The following is a 24,179-nucleotide window of genomic DNA, read 5'->3' as shown; positions in this document are numbered from 1 at the left end:
TATAATTCTCATTTATTTTGTTTACTTTGTCCTATATAAATCATACGAAGTAGTTAGAGGTTGAAATCCATAAGATCCGTTAATATATTAGAAGCTTTTTAAGCAGTGGTTCTCCTTGGTTTTGAGATTGAATGTCCATTTTTATAAGTATAAATTTGAATACAAAAGTATGTGTTGGGTTAAAGGTATTCAGTCTATTAAAATTCTTATGTAGTTTGCTTTTACTAAATTGTATAAAGAAAGTTTGTGTTGTAGAAATATAATTAATAAAAAAAAAGTACAAAATATAAATAATTAATAAAGAAATACAAAATATAGAAAAAATTAAAACAATAAAAAAGCAATACAAAATATATTAAGGTTGCAGTAATATGCAAACGCCAGCCAAAGTCCATTTAGATGCCCGTTCCTTGGTTTTAAGGTTGAAAGTCCATACGAAGGTGGGACCTCGCATGCTAAAAATATATCAGAAGATTTATTTACGCTTATGGAGTCTGATAAATTATCGCAAAAAAAGTAAAATGAAGAATTCAAAAAAACATTATTATATTTCCATCTTTTAAACCCCTTAGTTTTTAAGTAATGAGAGTTTTTTTTGCTAAAGTGTGTATTTAAAAAATCGATCTATTGTTACATATAAAAAGTAATCCAAGACATATTTATAAACATTTCTTAAACATTTGCTAGCCCAATGAATGTACAATATGAATTTAATAATATAATAATAATACGTACCGAATTTTGTAGACCGGGCATTCATAAATGTTTTTAGTATCCTGTTTATCTTGCGTAACGGCTTTTATGTAAATGACAGGTATAGCGGGGAATAATTCCTTCAAGAAGGAATCAGCTATTGTGCCGAATTTGCTATCCCATCTTGCTCCTTCCATATACAAGCCATTAACATAAGATCCTTCACGTGGTGCGGAACTAAATAAATAGAGGATGTGTATATTGTTTTAATCTATAGTAATAGCTGTATATTAATTTTTTTTAAAACGGATTTTTACTAATGTATTTTGAAATTATAAAGTATTATGTGCGATCTATGTTCTCAAAAAATTGGAAAAGTTTACGTTCTCTTTGTTACTTACTTTATTTCTTCCTTGTATTTTTTGGTCACATCACAATTTAAGCACATGCGATCAAGTGGCCATTCATTTTTACGTGCTGTTTGCTGCATAATGGCAGTGAGGAAGCTTTGTGGATTGAAGAATCCACCTAACCAAACAGATGAGGGCATGCGAAAATCAGCAACCCATCCTTCCAGTTCACGCAAGCGTAACAATAAATCCGCAAACCATGATTGTAGACCCAATAAACTAGGGTAAGCTAACTTGGTCCATTGTTCAGGAACACTATCCATAAACAATGCTTGCATTAATGTTTCCATATGTGATGAAATCGTCAATTCACCTTTTAGACCCAATTCCAACTCATGCAGAGATCGTTTAATTTCACCCATAAGCATATTCATACGTTCACATTCCTGGAATGCCACGATAATATATGGATTACGATCCTCTACACGACCCATTAATTCGAGTATATTGAATGGCTGTGGCACTTTGTCTAAAAGGTCCTCAAGTATAGATTTAACAACGTCATCTTGAGACATTGACTCTCCACCTCCTGTATCACCACCACTCATACGAGGCTGCAATTCGAATACAATGCGAAAGAGGCGTGCGGACACTGTTGTTAGAAAGCCAATTTCAGCATTTAAATGTAATCCATACAAGTTTGGATTTTCAGTAGGCAAATTTTCATCAATATATTCATGGTACCCATTATATTTCAAAATACCAGGTGCTGAAAAACCTGGACAGTACTCCAATTCACCATCTATTAATTCTGGTTTCATAAATTCTTCCAAATATGTGCGGCATAAACGACGATCCCAATCATCAGTTATATGTCCACCGTACATAATTTCACCAAACAGGTAACGTAAGTCTTCCCAAGGTACTCTGCTGTTTGCTTCTAAATAATTGTAAAGCACATATACAGAAATAGTTAAATCACCCACATTAAATGGATACACACGGTTCCAACCTTGTGCACCAAATTTACGACGTTCAGCTACAACAGCATGAAAATAACAAAGTGAGAACAAAATGGCCTTAAATTCGGTTTCTTTCGAACACATTTCTAGTGTTTCTTCATTGAAATTATCTAAAGCTTTATGTATGTTTGCCTGCATGCCTGTGGGAGGTTCATTAACAATTTTAATAGCCGACTCGAGGATACCTTGCGGTAATATATGAAATGCTGGATCCGCAGCTGGTTCCGCACTTAGAAACAAGCGATAATTGGGATGTACATTTATTAATGATGCTTCAATTTTCTTTTCTAATGTTGGCAACCAACGTGCAACCAAATGTATATTTTGTAAAATAACCCAATGGCCTTTCTCAGATGCCACATCAATAGCATTTTCGGCAACAACTTCTTGTCCCTGACCCAGAGAGACGCTATGAAAGTTTTCATGATCACCGGTATACCCCAGTTGCTTGCCTAGTTTTTCAACATCTTTAAGCGGATCTACACCAGGAGAGAGAACGAAAAATATATGTGTTTCGGGTGAACTCTCTTCAAAAGTCTTAGCAAAATCTACTGAGCGTGCATCAATATATTTAGAGCCAAGCCGCTCCTCAATAAAAACTTGAACTGCGTATGACATGCGATCAGGACGTATGCATCTCATTATGCAAAGTCTTTGAACAGGAGTCTTTGATTTCCATTCTCCTGGAAATTTTTCTCGCTCTGGACACTCTGAGTCAACGAATTTTTTCCAACGTTTATTGGATCCTTCAATATCTTTATCAAGTCCCTTGAAGACTGGAATATTACTTAAAGCACGTATTCCACCCCAACCAACATTTGTAATAAATGAAAAGTTGGATGTGACATTTGGCATGTAGGGGAAACGTAGTAGAAAATCTAGTTCGTTTGGCTCAACTTCTCCTGCATTCACCAGAATTTGTACAGTCATCTGTGTAAGGAATATGAGTTTGTCCTGTTCAAATAATCCACGTGAAGTATACATAAAACTGCAATAAGTAATGGAGTCAATAAGATTTTCCACACGCTCCTTTAGTTTTTCACTTTGTTCAGCACGCGCCATGGCATTTGCAAATACAACAGTGAATGCCTTTAACGAAAACTGATAGATTGGATTAATCTTAAACAAATCATTTAGTATAAAATAAATGATTGAAGCGCGCTCCGAAGCTGGACGGTAAGATTCACGGGCGGCATCAATTTGAGCAGCAGTAACCTTAGCTTCAGCCACTTTGATTTCAGTTTCATCGGCAGTTTTCTTAGTTTTTTCTAAGTTCATAACAAGCGTTACGTCCTCTAAAACGTTTTCACCTGCGGACGATAGACGCTGCAAGAGATCATCTTCAAGAAATTTCAATGTGATTTTATACTGATTTTGTTGTTGTGTTAAGCGCGTACGTAATTGTTCCAAATCTGGACGTTCAGCTTTGACTACTTCGGCCAAAAGTTGATCCTCTAAGCCATCACGAGTGACAGTAAAATTAATTAACGTACATTGCGCTTGCATTTCAGGTTTGTAGTGTGGGTTTGCCAGTTTAGTGTGTAATATTAAACGAAATTTGGGATTGAAATCGATTTCTTTGTCACCTAGCTTTAAACAAGTGCCTTTCTTTATAAGCATACGACCCAAAAGTGGATTAAGTACAGCGTCTACGTTTTCACCAATGTTTTCAATTAATAATACGTTGCCACTTCGTACGGCTTTTTCAATGTTATCCAAATAACCTTTCTGCGTTAGACGTAACACCACCAAATTGTGTGAGTATTTCTGCTTGACCCACTTAATCCCTTGCCTGTTATAATTTACAAAAAAAAAAGTTAGTATCTGATCAGAGTGTGATATTCCTGTTATGATTTTAAAATAGCTTACAATTGCGGATCTATCATTAGTGGATAACGGTCTGACTGTACTAGAATTGCTGCGTTTTCTGAAGACATCCGATCACTTGGCAGGCCTTGATTATTCCATTCAGCGATTTGAGCATCATCACAAATCATGTCAAATGGATCACTGCCCTCAGTTGAAGGAATTTTTGGCTAAATAATTAATCAGTGGTTAATATTATTAACTGACACATTTAACTAATAATTCAAATAATAAGTACGTGGAGTGCGCCATAAATAAGTAAAAGTATTCAAAATAAGATCGTATCAACTGTGTAAGAAGACAATATAAAATTTAGTTTCATAGAAAACAGTCATATAATCTGTTAAATTTACGTATTTTCTTAGATATCTCTGAAGTGAAATAAAAAGAATTGAAGGACACTTGATGGTAGATGGAAGAATACGAGGCTCATTTTGAGCATTCACATGGGCTTACTACCAGTCTACAATTTCGAGAAACGCAAGCTGCTTTGAAAGTTCAATTTTAGTTTCTGTATTTGCGTTATCGGACAGACACTTCTGATTTTCAGAGACACATCTATGTTAGTTGTCATTGAGCAAAGCTCCTAATCGATCTATTAGATAATGGCTGCCAATACTATGATTGAATTGTACATTGGGATATTAGACTAGCTTCTTTACTAGAAGAACAATTTTGTGTTGAATACTACAATTAAATGGAGGTGACTATTTTAAGGATGTTATATATATAATTTTATCATTTTTACATCGACAAAATTCCATATAAAGAACTCTTTGATAAATACTTACTTCACTGGCTTTAAAGGTTGGTTTCCACATTTTGTTTTGTAGTTCAACGCGATAACTGCGAGTAAAGCAACCCACATACGATATAAAACATGATATCAGAAGTATATCTCCAGGTAGTGTTATTTGACTTGTCTTAAGGCTGAAAGTATATACAAACTGTTATAAAATTACCATTTAAAAATAATTGTATTTATTACTTTTGTACAGAATCATTCCAACGTATTTTCTCGGATGCTAAACCATTGATCAATCTGTTGGCTATATCAATGGTAAAGGCTGTTTTATCAGCTTCATCTTGACACTTTTGTTTTCTAGCCAAAGCTTCATCATATTGCGTTTGTAATACATTTAATTGTTCTTCAAGTTCAGTCAGTTGTGCATTTAAGGATTGAAGCTTTTCTCGTGCCTCTCTTAATTCACGCTCAGCATCAGCAAGTGCTCTTTCTTTGGGCTCGACAATTAAGTACACTTCATAGAAGCGATTAATATTTATAACCCACGAGCACAAGCCAGCTGCAGCTGCTGACTTTGACATGATTTTTTCTGGGTTGAAGTCTGGATCACTGACATATGGCGTTAAAGCCTTTATAACATCAGGATGTATATGTTTTTTATCATAATTAACTAAATCTCCAAGGAATTTGTCAACGTTTCCCATAATTACACGACACGCTTTCCAGCTACGATCTTTTGGTATTTTGCCTTTTGGTGCAAATAGAACCAATACTGCTGAACATACATTGACAACAGCCTCAGGTGGTGAACCAAAGGACTTCAATTCTGTTAAATTGTTTTTATTGAGGGTGTTCAGCGCTTCTTGTGCGGCTATTAGTGCTGGCATGGCTTTACGAAAATCCTCTTCACATACTTTAGCCTTTGCAGTTACGTCCTCTTCAATTTGACGTACATTCTTTTCCTCTTTACTAGCATAAGCGCGTTCTTTGGAAACTTTTTCGTTTTCAGCACCTACCACTATAATTAAATTATCTGCTTCTTGATTTTTCTTCTTCAGTTCAACTTCTTGCACTTTTAAAACGTCTTGCAAAAGATCAACTTCTTTTGAGCAGCTAGCCAACTTAATAAGACCATTTTCCAAACGGGTACGTCTTTCTTGATTGGCTTTTACTTTTTCCCTTAATAGCTTGCTAAACAAACTAATCAGCTCTAAGAAAGATTTAGGTGTGGTATAGTTGTAACGTTTGTCGTTAAGAAAATATGTGACCGATATATCGTTAACAGTTTTATGTACATAGGCCATGAATTTTGAAATAGGTGCTGCTAAAGCTTTGGGTAGCACGGGTATTTCTGATAAGAATCTTTGCGATACAGACTCGAGAGCATTTTTAGGCCATTCGTGGAACCAATCAATAGTTGTGCAATTTACTAGTGACGGAAATTTACGTGCACGTACACGCAAAGTCGTTCCTACTGGGGAAAAGCACAATACTACCTTTAACAATCCCCGCACCTTCTCAATAAAATACTTCCAACAATTTTCACGTGAATCATAAATACCCAATTGCTTAACTTCATTACGTACTGCATTGACAATGTTCTCAATTTCATCATCTGGAAACAGTTCATGTATTTCTCCGGATGCCAGTAAATCATTAACCAAAACCAAGAATTGTTCTCTGGCCACTTCAGAATCAGTCATTAAAAAGCAACAAGGACTAGTTTTAACGCCACATTTCATATACAAGGTAGCAATATTAGATTTAAGATCATTAACGCTATAATCCTTTGTTAGTTGTATTTGAAATACATCTAGTCCGGCAATAAAGGCTGCTAAGCGAGTAAGTGACTGCTTACCAGAACCGCCTACACCAATCAATAAAGCATAGCCTCGAGTAGACTCCACTATACGGCTAATGCGACACACATGTGACATGGCGTCTTCAAACAGCACCAAATTCATAGCACCAACAAAATCATTATATCGCTCTTGTGCCTCAACAAGCAGTTTATTTAAACGGTCCCAATCTGATATGGACATATATTTACTGTCTGATAAACCTTTTGCGAAATGACAGTATATATGGGGCTTATTGAATACAATATCCTCAGTATAGCCTTCCACACCTTTACGTACCATATCCATTATAAGTTTATTGTATGTCGATATATCTGACTGATCAACTAATTTATCACCATACACACGGTTGCATTCGTGTGTCCACAAGCGCAAAAGTTGATTCTGATTTGGACAAGTCTCATGATTTGCATATAAAACACCCTGTAATAAAATTATATAAATAAAAAAAATAAATTAAGTAAAATAAATATCATGTTAGGGAATGCAGATAAGCTGAGCTGCCATAAGAAACGATTAGGAAGGTATCTGCTAGAGGGTTGATTAAATTTCCAGAATATTTCAGTGTATAAGTTGGATGCGTTAGAGTAAAAGAAGCTTCAGTGTATCTGTCGTATAGGTATGGTACATAACTGTGTTAATTGCTGTAGTCATAGCGGTAGTTTGCATTGGCAAGCAATTATAAGAGACCTCCAGTAGATAGATACTCGTACAATTGTAACTATATGAAAGTGAGTCTATATGAAACATGTCTGTATGGTTATGTGTAGTAAAGGATATTTGAATTCGTTGCTAAGTGAATGAGTTGTGGTTAGTTGGGGACACATAATGTTATTTGAAGAATAGGTTAAGTTATTGTGCAAAAAAGTTTTCTTCAAGACTTCAAGACAATCTGGTTATATATATGTAGGACAAAGGATGTGTTATATTTTCTGAACTTATTTTATTCTTTATATTTTGTTTGTATATATTTACCGTAAATATGTTTGAAATATCACGTAAATTAAAATTGTAATGAAATTTGATGGCAGTTGGCAGAAATGTGGCAGCAACTTTTTGATGGAGTGCAATTGCCGTAAGCACCAAGGTTTCGCACATATTTTTAACATGTTTGTCGAATTTATGTATATGATTATCCAAATGTTGTGATAATATTGAATTTAAAATATGGAACAAGGCATCTGCACTCGGTTGACTGCAAATAAAAAATTGTAGTATTAAATAGAATAATATACGTATATATTTATATATATTACGCATCACTTTTATTGCAGATACAATATTAACTTACTTGACAGCAAATGAGCAGAAATGCCTCTGCAACCTAGGATTTATTGTAAATGAGCCAGCCGATGGGTTCATGCAGGACACAAATTGACAGTTATGTATATCACGTAAAGTCATTTTTACGCGATCATACCAATGACGATAATCCATAAACTGACGTATTAATGTATGAGGTTGTACTGTATAGTATTTATCCACTTCTGGCATATTCATATCATCCACGAAATATAGCATACGTTTGCTACCTTGTGGTCCATAATTTCGTCCAGCTTTCTTTTCAAGTGGCTTCTCTAAAATACGTTGTAACATTTCCGAAGTGGTATAGAAGTTAAATGGTACATTAGTAATAGCATATTTATCTGTTGGTAAAGCGTTTAATTTGAAATTCATTATAATAGTTTTTCCAGAACCGGCAGCACCAATTAACATAATTGGATGATCGTCGGCAATTAATATATCCACGAAATAACGCAAACGTGTAGTTTCGGATGTATGTACAAGATTGGATTGTAGTGGCACATCAGGATCTAACTCGAATGATGGAACCAAATTTGTCCAGGGCAAGAAAGCCTTTGTTTCATGATCAACGTAATATGAGAAAATGTTACCGCCAGGAGGGAATTTCACTGTTTTGAATTCATTTGAAAACCATTTACTAAATTCATTACGCCAATCGATAATTTGATCTTGAAATAATGTTGAACCGAACCCCCAAATAAGACAGAAAACAAAATAAATCTCATACCAATCTTTTGGACAATCGGAAGGCACATTTTGTGGTATCAACATGCAATTGAGCAGGAAGCATGTCATCTGCAGCATAGCTATATCGGATATGGGCGTAATTTTTTTTAACCGCAATCTAAACACATCTAGCATTGGTGGTATATATTTATCAAAAAGCACATTTAAAGTAGACATTTCACTTTGATTTGTGCGTGTATTTAGCCAGGATCTGATAAATGGGCTCCAGCCTAAATCTTGTGGATTAATATACAAAATTCCAGCACGTGAAACTGTAGCCGGTGTTGCAGTTCTTAGATTTGCAATTTCGAATAGAAGTCGCATTTCTTTTGTTAGTGCGATGCGCTCATTACTTGCCAATGTCAATACTTTATTATCATCCATTACGGTGTTTAAACTTTCAATCCACATTGGATCGATGTCACCATCCAAAACTATCCACTTCGGACCAGTACCACCCAAGTTAGCTTGATCACGCATTATTATGGAAAAGAGTCCATCTTTCCACTCTCTTGTAGATGGGTTCACTATACCGAACAGTTCATCATTAGTCACAGCTTTAGGATTCAGATCATTATAATGTGGCTTCCGTTTTTGGTTTTGATATGTTTTATTTAAAGTTTTCCAAACTTCAGATTTACCAGTACCAGCAAAACCAATGATAAATACAGAGTGACGTACTGCAAATAATTCTTCGAGCTGTACAATTTTTAGTATGAAGCCATCTTCAGGCTGTAGTCGTAAGTCTAGTGCGGACTTCTTAATAGTGGATTCAAATTCCGGATTACGTTTTCGCGGGACATCTAAAGCGGGGAATAAGTCTCCAATTAAACCCATAAATACTGGAACATCATCTGTTACAATTTTTGGGATATTAAAATCACGTAGAGCACGCATAAGTACTTGATCTTCGGGACGTTGACGATCGTCGCGCTTTAAAAAATAGAAGTAGTTTGATTAAAACATTTTATTCAAGAAAGATGTTATTTTAAAAATTAAGTACAGTTAATGCAATCAAATACAGTCTTTAGTACTTACCCTTAAGGCACCTGCTACGACAAGTACGGATTTAATAGCTCTTAAGCCCCAATCGTAGTGATCCTGTTTCGACAATAATTCTTTGCACAGCGTATAAAGTGTAATAAATTTGCGTGCTAATAAACGTGCCTCCTGGAAACCTTCAGCAACCAACATAATTTCACAAATCAATGCAAAATCAGGCACAACCATAGCACACGGACGATACAAAGCTTTTAGATTTTCTGGCAATTCTGCGCGTCCGGCATAGCCAGGATTCATGGTTATAAACATACCAACGGTTGGACGTAAAACAATGAGTTCCCCGAGAAAATTGAACATTATTTTTTTAGCCTACAATAATAAGTTGTCAAATATATAAAACCTGCTTTCATATATAAGCAAACACTACATACCTTAATAGCATCTTGAATACACTTTACTTGTACCGCCACAACAGATAGCACTTCCACTGAAATGCGATTAAATTCATCAAAACAACCCCAAGCGCCAGTCTGTGATAATCCCTTATGTATGTTACCACAAGATTTGTAGTCCATTTGTTCTGAGCAGTTAAATACATAAACCATCATTCCTAGAGCACGACCCAGATCCTTGGTAGTTTCAGTTTTTCCTGTACCGGCTGGTCCAGCCGGTGCACCACCCATCACTAAATGCAACGACTGTGTCAGTGTTATGTAGCAACGATCGGTTAATGGAGTAATAACCAAACGTGGTGTATTACCTAAATATTCGTAATCGTACTTAAACTGTGCATCACATATGTTGGCAAAGCAGTCATCGTACTTCTGATCCCAACGATGACGCAGCTGACTTTGCCATTGAAATGCTGTTGCGACTTCCACTTTTTGAGCTATGATCTTGGCAACGACGTCACGACTGTGCACATCAATAGTGCACACCGTCATGATTTTTTGTCGTTCTGCAGCTGTTAGATCACTTAGTAGCAGTGTAATGAGATTATTCAGTTGTGTCACTTGCTTTTTGTTGAAGTCTTTAATAGCATTTTCATAACGTTGCTGTACTTTGGAAAAAGCTTCATTAGTTTCTGTGGTCCACCAAATTTGAGTTGACACTAAAGCAGGTTGTGCAGGCCATTCAAATATCCACACATGACGTGCTTTACCTTCGTAAGCAATGACGGCTCGGCGAAACTGATCCCGTAGAGTTTCTCGCATTTTGTCAGTGACACGATTGAGCCAAACTTCCACTTTCCCAGAGCAATCACAATTCTGTAAAAATGGAACAAACTCTTCGAGTTCTTTAGCCACCATACCGATACCCATTTTAGTACCCGCTAGAAAATTAAGTTTTCCAAGCGAATCATACAGTTTAGTTAGATGTCTGCATACCATCTTTGGGTTGTTGCCATTCGACAATATATCTAATAAATCGGCAGAAGAAACGAAATAGAAACGGGGATATGCCAACCTTTTAGTTTCCAAATAATCATTTAATGCTTTTTCACACAACATTAGTTGCTTGAGTAGAGCTTCAAGCTGATCGTATAACTTACTGCCTGGTCTATTCGTTGAACGAACAACATTGCGATCAGCATTCATTTGGTTTAAAAGTTGTTTGAAGTCCCGATCAATGCCATCAAACCGTTTTGAATCCTCTGGCAGCTGTGAGCGTATATCTTCTGAACCAATGAATATGCTTTCCAAATATTGCCATTTTCGTTGAACTTCAAACCAAGAACCTATAATTTGATCTGCATTAGAAAGTTTCATTTGCCAACTGTTAACTTCCTGCTGGAAATACCCTATGTATTTGGATGAAGCCATATTTTGCAACTGTACTTGATGATCTTCTAGTGTTTCGATCATTTCTTCTGTTGCCTTTAACAATTTCAAGCCTGATCGTTCATGAACTTCGTTTTGGAATTCCATTGTCGCCCAAGTGTTTTGTAAGTCTTTTAATATTTTTTCCATTGCTTGCTCTTTGACAGATTTGTCAACAATATTTTTGACTTCTTCTTCGAAGTTGTGTAAGTTCAAATCGATTAGTTCTTTTAAAGTTGTAGTAGGTTCCAGTTTAAATTTAACTTGCGTAGTTTGCACAAGTTCTGCCCAGTGACGGTCGCGTATAGCTGGATTTTGCAGTTCTGTGATAGCACGCAATGAAGTCATAAGATTCTTTAAAGAGGCTTCAGCAGCAATGTATGGCTCCCAGCCCCGCATCTCTTTATCTAAGCCGCGAAGTTCCTTACCGAATTTTTTACATTCTTGATCTAAACCCTCGACATCAATTTGTTTCCAAGGTGTGCGTTTCCAATCATCAATAGTTGATGAAATTGTAATAGCAAAATCCCACATAATTTTCAGTAGTTGTAAGTCACGGCGGCATCGTTCTATTTTGGATGGATCAGGACCTTGTAACGAAAATAGATTAGCGGATTCTTTGAGCTGTTTTTGACGTTCCTCTAAAACTATAATTTCAGCATCAGCTTCATCGATAAGTTCATATGGGTTTTCACATTTGGCACGGAAAAACTAAAAATTATTTAAGTTGTTTATTTCAATTAAAAAAGAATTTAATTGAATATATACCTTCTTTTTAAGAAACTTCTTTCGATAAGTATTTGCCATGTTATCGCATAATATGATGCGCTTTTCAATTAAGTCGACTTGATAGCTTTGAATGGGTGCTATTAATTGTTTGGTAATGGCAGCTTGTTTTTTGACTTTATTCCAAACTTCAGGTAATTCGTTTAACTAAAAATACTGTCAGGTTAAATAACATTGAATTAAATAGTTCTTTGCAATAAAGTTACCTGTGCGATCACTGTGTCCTTGAACTCATAGTTGTACCCTTTAAGCATTTCGACAATTTCACGTAGTGGATCGAACATTGAATCATAAAAATATTGTTTCTCGTTAATTGTGTTAAGAACAGAAAGAATTTTAAGAAGTCCATCGAAGTCATCTTTTTGTAATTCAATTTTCATCGCATCATTTGCTTCGGCACAAAAGTCCTCAAGTTCTTTTAATGAGTTTTTAACTCTGTCAATAAGGTCGGTTTTGAAAACACTTATCCATTTGGCTACTTCATTTAGTACGCCCCCCTTAAAGCCCTTTAAATTCAAGCGTAACCAAACATTGAAATCATGGTAACTTTCCCATGTCTGAATCTTTTCATCCAAAGCAATAAATTTATCAAGCTAAAATTTGAATTATCTTTAAGTGTGTCTTATATATTTTTGGTGTTAACTTTACCTGCTCCTTATATATACTCAATGGAGGGTTTTGGTCATCCTTTAGTGGTTTCAATCCCATATCATTTCTTCCTTCTAACTCACTTTCACGTTCTGCTACAGTTAGGGGACGTCCATACTTTTTACATTCCGCTAAGTATAATTGCTTATCCCAAATCCAAATATATGCAAAGTCCATAAACTTTTTAGTGTATGTTTTTATTGCTTGCAAACCAATTTTCACTTTGCTCATTATATCGGTTTTTTGCCTACCTAATTCTGCATTCTGGCGTATGATATCTAAAAGAAAATTTGTTGTTAACAACAGTCATATACGTAAAAGAAATTAGACTTTATACCTCTGTAGTCATCCATATCTGGATTCACTTCTGGTGGATCTTGCGCCACTTTTTGTAACATTGTACTCATAAGCTCCATATCCTCCAATAAAGATTCAACGTGAAAATTGAAACCATATGGTGAATTAACATCTAAGTTTAAAAAATAACACACTGTTGGCTCCTGTAATTCCATTCTGATTTCGAAAATTGGGGCATCATTCCCGTAGCGATTGTCAATTTCCATGCGAACGTATGAAACGCTTGTGAGAACAGCGTCCATCAATTCATCACATATAACTTCATCTACATAAAGTAGATACTGATAAAATAGGTCACGTTCTTCTTCAGAAAGTGTTTGGAGTAATTCATATGTGGTGAGCATTGTAATTATCTGTAAATTATATAATAGTTTAATATATATTTTGCTTAGCAAAATTGATATCTCTAACCTTCTCTTCTTCCTCTTCCTCTTCAAGTTCCTCATCAGTCAATGCATAATCCATTGCTAATAGTTCTTCTATTTTGACCTCTTTTGCTTTTTCTTTCTCTTTTTCTTTCTCCTTTTTTTTCTTCTTTTTTCCCTTTTTGTCGTCTTCTTCCTTAGCAGGCGTTTCCTCTTCTTCTTCTTCCTCCTCTTCTTCGTCGAAATCACTCATAAAATCATCAGGTTTAGGAATATTAAGAAATAGTTTCAAGTTTTCATACATTAATAAATCAATTAGTTTTTGTGTTATTCGTGCTTCTGCAGAACGATTGGCCATAATTACCTCTTGAGGATCCGTTTCAAGCAAAAATTTAGGATTTAACTCCTTGCGTTGATATAAAGGAACCTTTCCCCAAGAATTAATGCTACGTTTAATTTCATCTAAGTTGCCTTGGGCCTTTACAAGACGTTTATGTAAATTACCAAATTTACGATGATTTCTATTTATGTATCTTTGATCTTAGGACAGAAAAAATATTTATATGATCACAGGTATTAAAGCTTTCAAAGCAAAATAAACTAACCGAATGATACCCATGTAACAGTCTCTAGTAGTGGTTCCATCAAAGCTTCATATATTTTTAGTTCTGCTTCTATTAGAGCCATTTCATCCGGTTGAGCGCGATCGTATATATCATTGTACCATTCGGCAATACGCATAAGTTTAACTCTTGCTTCCTACATGAAAAAATTATATTTAAAAATTGTGTTAAATACATTTCATTGTAAAATTGTTACAAATATATATATTGTTGATTACATAGTAAAATTAACTAGAAAATATTGGAGAGAAATAATAATACATTGAATATTGAAAAATTTAAGATATAAGTATATATTGTTAACAATTTTTTTCACATATTTATTATATACCCAGAACTCTTCAGCTCTTGCTGCAAACTCCAATACTCCTTCCGGTATTTCATACTCCATTATACGTAAAACTTTTATATTTTTTAAAGTTAGTTCTAGTTCATCTGTAAAGTTAACTACAATTCTTCCGTCTTCATCCCTTTTCAAGAGAGTTTCATTGATGCCTTCATCAATGCTAGCTCCAACAGATGCTTCCCAGTCCTTAAGCATTTTTGCAATTAAACCATCGATTTCATCCAGCATTTGTTGGTAGATAAGCAAGGTCTGTTGGCCATGATCGTTATCGAAAATACTTTAAATTATAAAATATTTATTTTAATTATTAAAATTTTATTATATTAATTACTAAATTAATAATAATTATTTAAAGTTTCAAATATATTATTTAAGAATTAAAAATATTTTAATTAACGTACGGAAATTCATAAAGCTGATAGTCGGTAAACATCCAAGTTATTCTATGCCGCAGTTTCCTCAAAAAGGAGATAGCACCAGCGACTTTAGGAAAGCAACCATCCGTAGATAAACCCTAATTATAAATAATTGTTTCAGTACATATATATTAAGTTGTAATAACTTACTTTGAATCCAGATGCTAGATATACTCTCCTGAATTCATTGAAATCGACTTTAACCGCTTTGATCTCTTCGGCAAAGTCATCTATCAGTATATGCATATGAGGTTCCAATTGTTCTTTTATGATCGGCCTTAAAAGTAACGTACCACACAGCATTAAGTCATGTGAGTCCCAAAGGGCTTTTTCAAACTGAAATGCTATTTTTCGTTCGAGGTCATCGGTTTTTGCATTAAATTCCGCAAAATCAGCATCAAAAAGTGAATGCTCAGCATCAGGATCTAGTGGATTATATTGAATGTTGGTCCATTCACGATAGTTGTTCGTGTATTGTTCTAAAATTTTCTCTAATGCAGAATTTATTTGACGTGCTTTTAAACCGCCAACGGTTACTTTTTCCAGCTTCGTAAAATCTCGACCAGTGTTAAAGAGATCTTGTAATTGTTTTAAGCGATCCATGTAACGATCAAAACGTTCGAATATGGTCTTTGGATGCCATGTCCAATCTTGGGAATTATATTTCGTATTGAGTTTGAACATTTTAATGCAACTACGACAATCATTGTACGTTTTTCTAAAATTTTTTTTAGTATTATTATCACACATTGAATTTGATTTGCCAATGAACTTACTTATAATAATCTAAGTGTTCTATATTTAAAGTGAGTTTTCGATAAGCTTCATCAATGTCTCCTTGAAATATGGAGTCAGGCTCAATTGTGCGTATAGAGCATTCAATAATTGTATTATGCATCAAATTGAACATTAAGGTCATATTATCCAAGGTATGAAAGTATTTTGACCAACCCCATACTAAGCCCAATGTAAGTAATAAAGGACGTATATTCTCTCGATTCTCATCCATATCCTCAGATTCAAATTTATCAATAAGTTTTTTCTATAAGAACAATATATTATAAATTATATAAAGTAAATAAAACTTTATTTTATATAAATTACCAATGGCATTAAATAACAAGTGATATCCCTGGCCTCTTCTAAAGCTTCCAAAACCAGTTCTACAATCTTTCGAAATGTGGTCTCAAAAACTGATTTAATTGCTTCTAAAACAAATCCAATAGTTTTAATTCGTTTGTCACCTAATTGATCTGTCAAGTTTTCCAAGTTGTCTAGACGAGCATCCCAAAATGCAAATAAAGATTCTGGTTTTGGATATTCCTCTCCTTTGAAAATTTTTTGATCTGCTTTCGTGTTAACCAAATCTTCAACCGAATCAAGCCATTTTACAACCATAAACTCTAAGGAATGCTTTACCACATCACTAATTTTTGATGTATCACTAAAAAATAACGCAAAAACAATTTTTTTTAAAACTTTAAAAAGTATCTTACAGTTTATGCAACGTCTACACATAATATTCAAGCTGTAGTACTGATTTTCTATAACAATATTTTTTGCTTTCTCCATGATTTCTATTATTTCTTGATTTAAGATGATTATATATAGAAGCTTATGATTAAAAATAGAATTATAAAATTCCAAATGGTGATCCATTTAGATTATGATTAGAATTGGAATAGAAAACTTATATATGGAATTAAAGATTTATAAATAGGAAAACGGTAGGACTTCAGATAAAATAACGTACAAAAGAAATCAATTATATATTCCTTATAAGGTAAAAATTTGAAATTACCCTAATGCAATTTTTGGTGCTGCATCCATCACAGCATCAATACAAATCGGAAGTGGGAGTATGGTGCGATTTATAACAAGTCCTTTCATTTGTGCAATGCCACTACGTAAGTCCTGAGCTTCTGTTTTCATATCATTAATAATAACTGAAGTCCACCCATCTTGATTGGCTGGATTATTGAGTAGCGGAAAGATGACTTCGTCACAAAGCACCGATAAGTTTTCCAATACATTATGTAAAACATCACCATACGTTAGCTAATTGAAAAAAATTAATAAATTAATAAATTTTAAATGACTAAATAATAATGAAATAATTATTTATAATTTACTTTGTCATTCATATCCTCCTCTTCCAAATCGGAGGGCAGCTCAGTGCGTATGAAATAGACGATTTTACTGCGTGGCTTTAGTGGAAAACTGTTACTGGGCACTAGTAGGGATGCTGAATTCAAGTAAAATATTATACGTTCGTTAAACGGATCACTGAGGAAATCATTAACAATATCCTGGAAAACGTAAAGGACTATTTTAATATTTCTATCGCATTTAGAATTCATGTTAAGGCAATTATGTTGTGATTTATTGTACAGTAAAATTGTGGTTTAATAATTAAAATTGTTTGCAATGGAATTTCGTAAAATCTGTATTTGGAACACATGTGTGACCAATGCAATTTTAATGGTTTATGCAACAATGCAGGTATTATCATTTAAATTTGGTAAAATGTTATTTTCAGAGATAGAAACGCGTAAAATTTTCATAAAATTATCATGCACAGGTGCAAATGCCATATCATTCTGCCCAATGCGTTCGTCCGACTATAAATTTCGAGTCTTTGGGGTTTTCCTAAACTAATAAACTATAAAAAGTTGCTTATAATAGTTGAAAGTAATTTAAAGTTTATGTACATATGAATAAAATGATTTAAAATAGAAAATAAATTATATATCTAATCACATTCAATTGATTATTACTTTGTGCTCTTTAATGTAGTTAAGAATTCTTTATTAGTTTGAATATGGATTCATTAGCTAACTATGAATAAGGACATTAATTTAAAGAAACTCTTGAAGAGCTGGTATTACATATCCTGAGAAAGGAGCTGCTTGCAATTGAATATGATTGGAATTAAAAAGTTTAAATTCAGTAGATGATTCTAAAATACTCAGAGTTGTCACGAGTGAAAGTAAATTATATGAGCAAGCCATTTAAAAGATATTATGAACTCTATTTATAATCTGCATCCAACAGTATTTATTTTGGCCTTTGATATTATACCGAATTTTTCGATAGTCATGATGATCTTCAGTAGCTACTTTACTGTTATCTGGAAAACCTGAATTATTCGGATGACGAGTAGAGCTCATCAACGTAATCTAGTTAGGTGGCCTACACAGAAATGTATGAATGGCTGGTTATGGAATATGCACCACGGAATAATTATAATGTTTAGAGAATATAGCGGCGCTTTGACAAATCTTTCTATCAAGATGTCATATATAGCCCGATACATGTTAATGAAGCCTAGCAGACTGTAACAGCACTCATATTGTGTACAAAACAAAACCTAGTTTCTTCATTCTAAGTCATATATGGAAATCCAGTAAAATAGCTGTTCAAACGAGACTTCGATTAATTGTAACGTTAAATTGACGTTACTATATGACTGCAAAGCATAAAAATGTAAGGAATTGTTATAAAGACGAATAAATATTTGCCTCAGACGTTTAGCAAGATATATCGAGATATATAGATATATAGCAAAACGGATATACAAACTAGAAGTATTAAGCATTCAATTCAGATATAGAATATCAAGTCAGAAAACAAAAATGACAATAGCTGGGCAATACTTTACGTGAGTCAAGCAGTCATAATGATCGGAAAACCTTTGAATAAAATCAGCAGGGCAGGTGTTGCCCAGGAATCTCATCAAAGGCTTGAAGAATTAGCGACAATGTGCTTATACTCTGCGCAATACTCTTATAATGCAGTATGTAACAGAGCCTTTTACAGAGTAGTTCTAAAATGAATTGTGGAGGGGTTTTTGTGCACTATTCGAAGAAGAAGAAAATTTATAAAAAATGCTCTATGTATTAAAATTTTTTATGTAATTAACTGATTTTTGTCAAGGATGTTGCAGTGTCTTTGCAATTTCTTAGGTGCTCTTCTTTTCTCTCCTACAAAGTTTGTATTAAGATTTTGATAATATTTACTAATATTTTATTTTTTGAATTATTAACTCCAATTTTTTTGTGAAGTGCAATTAAACTATACAATAATTAGCTGAAGTATGAAGTTGAATTCGACGGAAATAGTGTCAAATGATATAAAAATAAATCATTTTAATGATCATTGTATAATATTTGTTATACTGTTATTGTTATGTAAATTTGAAGCATTTTGGCAATTCTGCCACTGTCAACTTTGGCAATAAAAACTATTTTGAAATAAAGTTTTGTATGGAGTCAAACAGGCAGTAACCAAACCACATCCCACAAAAGGTGTCCAATACCGCAACGTAATTAAAAGCAAACAGAACCGTAAACCAACAGTTATGATTGGAATTTTTGGCACAATTTAGCATATTTTGAAATAAATAAATGACTACATAACAATGTACAGTGCATATGTATTTATGTACAATAATGAAAACCTTTTAAGCAGGCTAATTCTATGGAACTTGTTAATTTTTATGAGTTCAGTTGTGATGTGCCAATAAAACTAAAAATCAGTTTTATAATTTGAAATGATGTGAATAAAATTCTGTTTTATAATCATTCAGAATTTTAATGTCAAATTATACATAAAAAAGTTTTTTTTTAAAAAAAATTTTGTTTTTAATTATATATGAGAGAAATATTTTCACCCACCCTAAATTCATTTGTCGTTATCATTTTATTCCACTTCTCCTGCTTCAAACGCATTGTCTTCATTATGTAGTTCCACAGAAACTCCTGACGTTTTTCATTTTTTTCACGAAGTTTTTCTTTGCGGACCTTTTCTGCATCTTTATCATCGGCCATTTTGGTTTATCAATTAAAGAAAAATACCAATTCTAAAAAGATATTTAAAAACAAAAAGAAAAAAAACAGATTTAACCTATATATTATAGGTTAATCTGGAATCGTTAGCAGATCACACGATCGTTTGATATTCAATAAATTCAATTGTTCTTCATAGGCTCTTAAAGCCTGCTGTTTTGGTCCTGCCCTGTGAAAAATGAATATATCTTGAATTTCTTTTAAATCGTTTTAACATCCGCGGTTTTATATATATAATCGCTTTAAAAATATTTTTAAGATATAATTATATATTAGCTTTACAAGAAGTTTACCTTTTTTATTGTTTTCGTTTATATATATGAAAGTATCAGTAGCCTTCACAATGTTTTCGTTGTATTTTCTTAGACGCAATATTTGGAACAATCTCTATATAGAATAGTTTTTTTTTGTATTCAAAGTAAGAAATTAAATTATAAACTTTCGAATTTTTATTTGTTAACTTCGACTTAATATGAAATATAAAGCTAAACCCAGTAAAATCAACTGCAGAGTGATAGGATATGTAAAAACTAACGAAACTTCTACTTAAAGATATTAGAAATATACCAAAATTATAAAAAAGCAAAGGTCAGACCATTTAAAAATTCAGACACTGTAACAAGAAATTTAGCGATACAATGTGAATACTTCAGCCTTAAAATCATACAAATCCGCTTGAATCTATTACAGCAACTCTGACAATGAAACGGCTTGTTAGTCTAAAGCTTTGTCTTCGCCACTTCGTAACCCCACTAAGGTACTCCGACAAGGAACAAGTTTCTGACAAACTAAATTCGTTCTCATATTCCAAAATGACATGTTTATACAATGCCTTACATCAGCTGCAAAATCGATTACTTCAATGGAATGGCAATGGAATAGTCGAAATCTTTTATCTGAATATATGCCTGTCAGAATAAATCAATACTCAGACACATAAAATATATGTTGTTCAAAAATGCTTGGATCAGTTGTAAAGGCTCAAGGTAGTCCTATCAGCTTAGTTGAGTCAACAACAAAACTGACAAGTTTTTCAGTCTATATAGATTTGAAATCAAATAAATCACTGGTTTCTTAACTGTACATGTTTCTGTTAACCACCACTTTTCAAAAATAGAACTTAAGGGTATACCTGTCGACTTTTTGAAATATAGACAGAAACTTCTGCTTATTTTATTTGCTGGTACCCTACAATTGATAAGAAACAAGATCAGTAATTTCTTCGATTTCCAATGAAATTAATAAATTTTGGAACTTGCCTTGATTTGTCTACATTAACTTAGGAGACGGGCCTCCGGGATAACTCGATAAATTTTACTTATTGCGTTTAACGCCAATAATACTTATGTCAGATTAAAGATAAAAACATATTGAACGCTTCGGGATATCATGGTTCTGCAATTTCGCTGATATTATTGTTCAGTTGTGGCAACAGGCAATTACTGGATATCACGCTTCTTTATTTTTCAAAAGCCTGTTATCACATTTGTCGCTAAAGATTGAGCGGTACAAGCGCTGTTTACCTCATTTAAGTCCCTTGAACACCTGTGATATGCAGAAAACCATTTCTCTGTTTACTTTTCCATTTCTCGAAATTGGACTACCAACTTCGATGCTACTTTATTTATATTGTAAGTGAACTTCGATTTGCGCGATAGGATGTCCTAATATATAGGTAGAACCCACCATATTTCTGGAAGGTTCTACCTATTCATAATGCACTTATCTAGTAATCGATCTCATAAATAAGCTCAACACTCTTGCCACAACTTTTCTCTAGGAAAGCGTAGATTATCAACGTTCGAGAGAAATAGCACATGCCAAATTTTTAACTTTCGATGGTTTTGTGTTGTTTGAATGATAACATCTAGGGCATCTACTAATACTTTGAGATAGCTTAAGCATTGTTGTGATACGACGTTTAGTGAAGAACGATAAATTAGTTTCCCTGTAAATAATATCTACTAGATTGCTCCAAGATAAAGTTTTTATATAAGATTATATTCGATTAAATTGCTTTAATGATATGATATAGAGAATCTGATATATCGTATGATGAAACTTACAGATAAACATGCATGTAGAATGGAATGTATTAACATAGACTTAATTTGTTCCAAAAAAATATATAAATTGTGTTGAATAAGTAAATATATTTATGTCCAAATTAAAAGAATTAACAATGATTAGTAATTTTTAATATAATTTCATGTCCAATTTGAATCACTTCCGTTTTAATAAGTACATAAACCACGCATTTACTCCCAGTACTTGGTTAAAAAGTTAAGAGATGTTCCATTTAGGTATTCAATTTATAATTTCACAGTAATACTATTAGTGGTTTTTGGTAAAGGTATAGTGGTTTTTGGATTCCTTAATATAGTGCTTTCCAAACGTTGTAGTAGCAACTTAACTTATCACGTGTGGTATGCATAAAATTAAATGTCGAAAAGATTTTGAAATAATCATATCTTGTTTAGGTAATTGCAATTGTTTCCTTGTCACTTAGGGCTTAGTTCAATCAATTATTTTTGGTGAAAATCAGTTGAAGTTTGTGCTAAAATGTATTTTGTTAGTGTCTAAGAAAAGAAAAATTATTAAAATAAATTTATTTCATGAAAAATGCATTCTGTGTCTGCACTTGCAAGTTTTTGGCAAGTTTTTGGAATGTTATTAGTTTAACCGTATACTCACTTTTAATGCAAACCTCGCTTATTAAATTATGAGGAAATTCAAGCTCATATTTCCTAATATTTCCTTCGCTCTTTTGAAACATTTTGGCCAGTTGATGTTACTTCCCTCAACCGTCATTTATAAAGCTTGTCAATTTAATGTTGAATAGTTGTGTTGGAGTTGGGAACAGCTGTTTTAATCACGACGCGAGTTACATTTTTTTTTTTTGGTTTTCCCTTAGAGGTAGAATTTTTTACATTCACTTTTTTGATAGATTTCGATTTTTTGATAGATGATTTCTTTTCTTCTTTCTTACTCTTTGTCTTACTGGCAACATTTTCGTTAGTAGACTTAGTAGACTTCTCCCCCGACTTATTCCGGGCCCTTTTCTTAGACTTAACTGGTTTCTTTACTATAATTTCAACGGGTTCCTCAGAATCGTCTGTTCTTTCTCCCTGAAATGCCTTCGCAACTTCAACAATAGAATCGAAATTACCAAAATACTTCTTTATATTGCGATTAACGAATTCCAGATACTTTAGAGAGTTACTGCAAGTCTGACATTTGCACTTCTCATTGAAATTGGCGCGTATGAGACTTTCTAGGTAAAGAAAGTTCTTTGCCATATTTTCACAGTGCCAACATTTAGTTGGAAAGACTGGTTCATTGGTATTTGGAATTCGTTGTGGACCCAGTGCAGCATTTATCGGAGAATTGCGTGGTACCAAAACAGTGTCAACGTCAGGACTAAGTTTACTTTTGGTTGACATCTTGCGCAGTGATTTACGTCTACCGGAGGATTTCTTAAACATGTTCAGTGTATTTGAAATTTAGAAATACCGAAAATTTTGCGTAAATTCAACACACAATTTAGATGAAAAATTGGTAACTGATTTTTTTTTTTAAATTATGATTTAATAAAATTTAAATACATATTGACAAACTTATACATAAAGCTTTGGTGTAGTGATTGAAATAAAATTATATGAGAATCTAAGTGTATGGCTGCAAATGAAGTAATAAAATAAAGATCAGAGGGTAGTCTTTTACTGTTAAGAATGATTTAAAAATTAGTAAAATAAATTTTAAGTTCGATATTTAAAACTTGCATTTAATTTACTTAACGAACACTATTATCATTCACAGCTTCGTTCCTGCGCCAGGACCTATGCCAACAATTGCTCCTTTAATGAATGAGCTGAAAGACAAATTGTTAGGCAAATGAATTACAAAAATAATATCAAGATTTATTGCCATTCACAGTCGAATGTACAATTTCTACTTAATTCGTTTGTCGTAATCACAGTCGATTAAGATTTCATTTCTGCAGGAAAATGCAACTATAAATAATTGGGCAAAATCTGACCCAATTTCGTTCCGAACGCTCGCGTTTTCATTTCAATTCTTAAACAATTAATAAGCCAAAATCGCTTAATGTAGGTCATAACAATTTATTTCGACTAAGCTTATCAGCGTATAAATCTGTGCGACCATTTTTATTTGCCGGAATGTCCTTTCTTCGGTGGTGTTGACATTTTGTATTTGTTTAAGGGCTCCATTTATGTCCTGATAAAAATGTGTTAACCTTGAATGTTTCGAATTACAAATTGTTTCAGTTTTGCTATTTTTGGTTTTCTCATTGAATTTTTCGAAATAGTTTTTACCGTTTAAACAAGGACGTCGAAAGCAATTATCATAATTCAGAAATAATAGAGTCTGTACGATAATTG

General features: G+C 33.4%; 2 protein-coding genes across 2 annotated transcripts; both read right to left on the bottom strand.

Annotated features, from left to right (window-relative positions):
• Positions 1-307: 307 nt before the first annotated feature.
• Positions 308-20,164, bottom strand: LOC119684277 (dynein beta chain, ciliary). Its single transcript, XM_038098285.1, has 25 exons — positions 20,070-20,164; positions 19,606-19,945; positions 17,062-17,238; positions 16,731-16,987; positions 16,034-16,373; positions 15,706-15,971; positions 15,080-15,647; positions 14,915-15,027; positions 14,499-14,790; positions 14,150-14,303; positions 13,591-14,084; positions 13,160-13,532; positions 12,823-13,100; positions 12,381-12,767; positions 12,157-12,321; positions 10,000-12,099; positions 9,605-9,937; positions 7,827-9,499; positions 7,511-7,730; positions 4,920-6,958; positions 4,723-4,861; positions 3,935-4,101; positions 1,095-3,857; positions 736-930; positions 308-455 (listed from the first exon to the last, which is right to left on the bottom strand). The coding sequence occupies exons 2-25, from the start codon at positions 19,756-19,758 to the stop codon at positions 356-358; spliced, it is 13,746 nt and encodes a 4,581-aa protein (XP_037954213.1). The 5' UTR covers positions 19,759-19,945; positions 20,070-20,164; the 3' UTR covers positions 308-355.
• Positions 20,165-21,921: 1,757 nt separating this feature from the next.
• LOC119680847 lies at positions 21,922-23,352 on the bottom strand. The gene is made up of 2 exons (XM_038093847.1): positions 22,471-23,352; positions 21,922-22,355 (listed from the first exon to the last, which is right to left on the bottom strand). Exon 1 carries the CDS (start codon positions 23,259-23,261, stop codon positions 22,605-22,607), a length of 657 nt encoding a protein of 218 aa, XP_037949775.1. The 5' UTR covers positions 23,262-23,352; the 3' UTR covers positions 21,922-22,355; positions 22,471-22,604.
• Between the last annotated feature and the right edge of the window lie 827 nt (positions 23,353-24,179).

Source organism: Teleopsis dalmanni, chromosome 2 (assembly GCF_002237135.1).
Source record: "Teleopsis dalmanni isolate 2A chromosome 2, ASM223713v2, whole genome shotgun sequence".
NCBI lineage: Eukaryota > Metazoa > Arthropoda > Insecta > Diptera > Diopsidae > Teleopsis > Teleopsis dalmanni.
The sequence above is the reverse complement of the archived record's forward strand: the minus strand, read 5'-3'. Positions and strand labels throughout refer to the sequence as shown.

Excerpts from the sequence above, each read along its gene's own strand:
- LOC119684277 (XM_038098285.1), bottom strand. The coding sequence starts at position 19,758 with ATGGCCGATGATAAAGATGCAGAAAAGGTCCGCAAAGAAAAACTTCGT. Across the intron at positions 16,988-17,061 it reads AGGAGGATATGAATGACAAA|CTAACGTATGGTGATGTTTT; the intron begins GTAAATTATAAA and ends TTTTTCAATTAG. Across the intron at positions 3,858-3,934 it reads CTAATGATAGATCCGCAATT|GCAAGGGATTAAGTGGGTCA; the intron begins GTAAGCTATTTT and ends AAATTATAACAG.
- LOC119680847 (XM_038093847.1), bottom strand. The coding sequence starts at position 23,261 with ATGTTTAAGAAATCCTCCGGTAGACGTAAATCACTGCGCAAGATGTCA.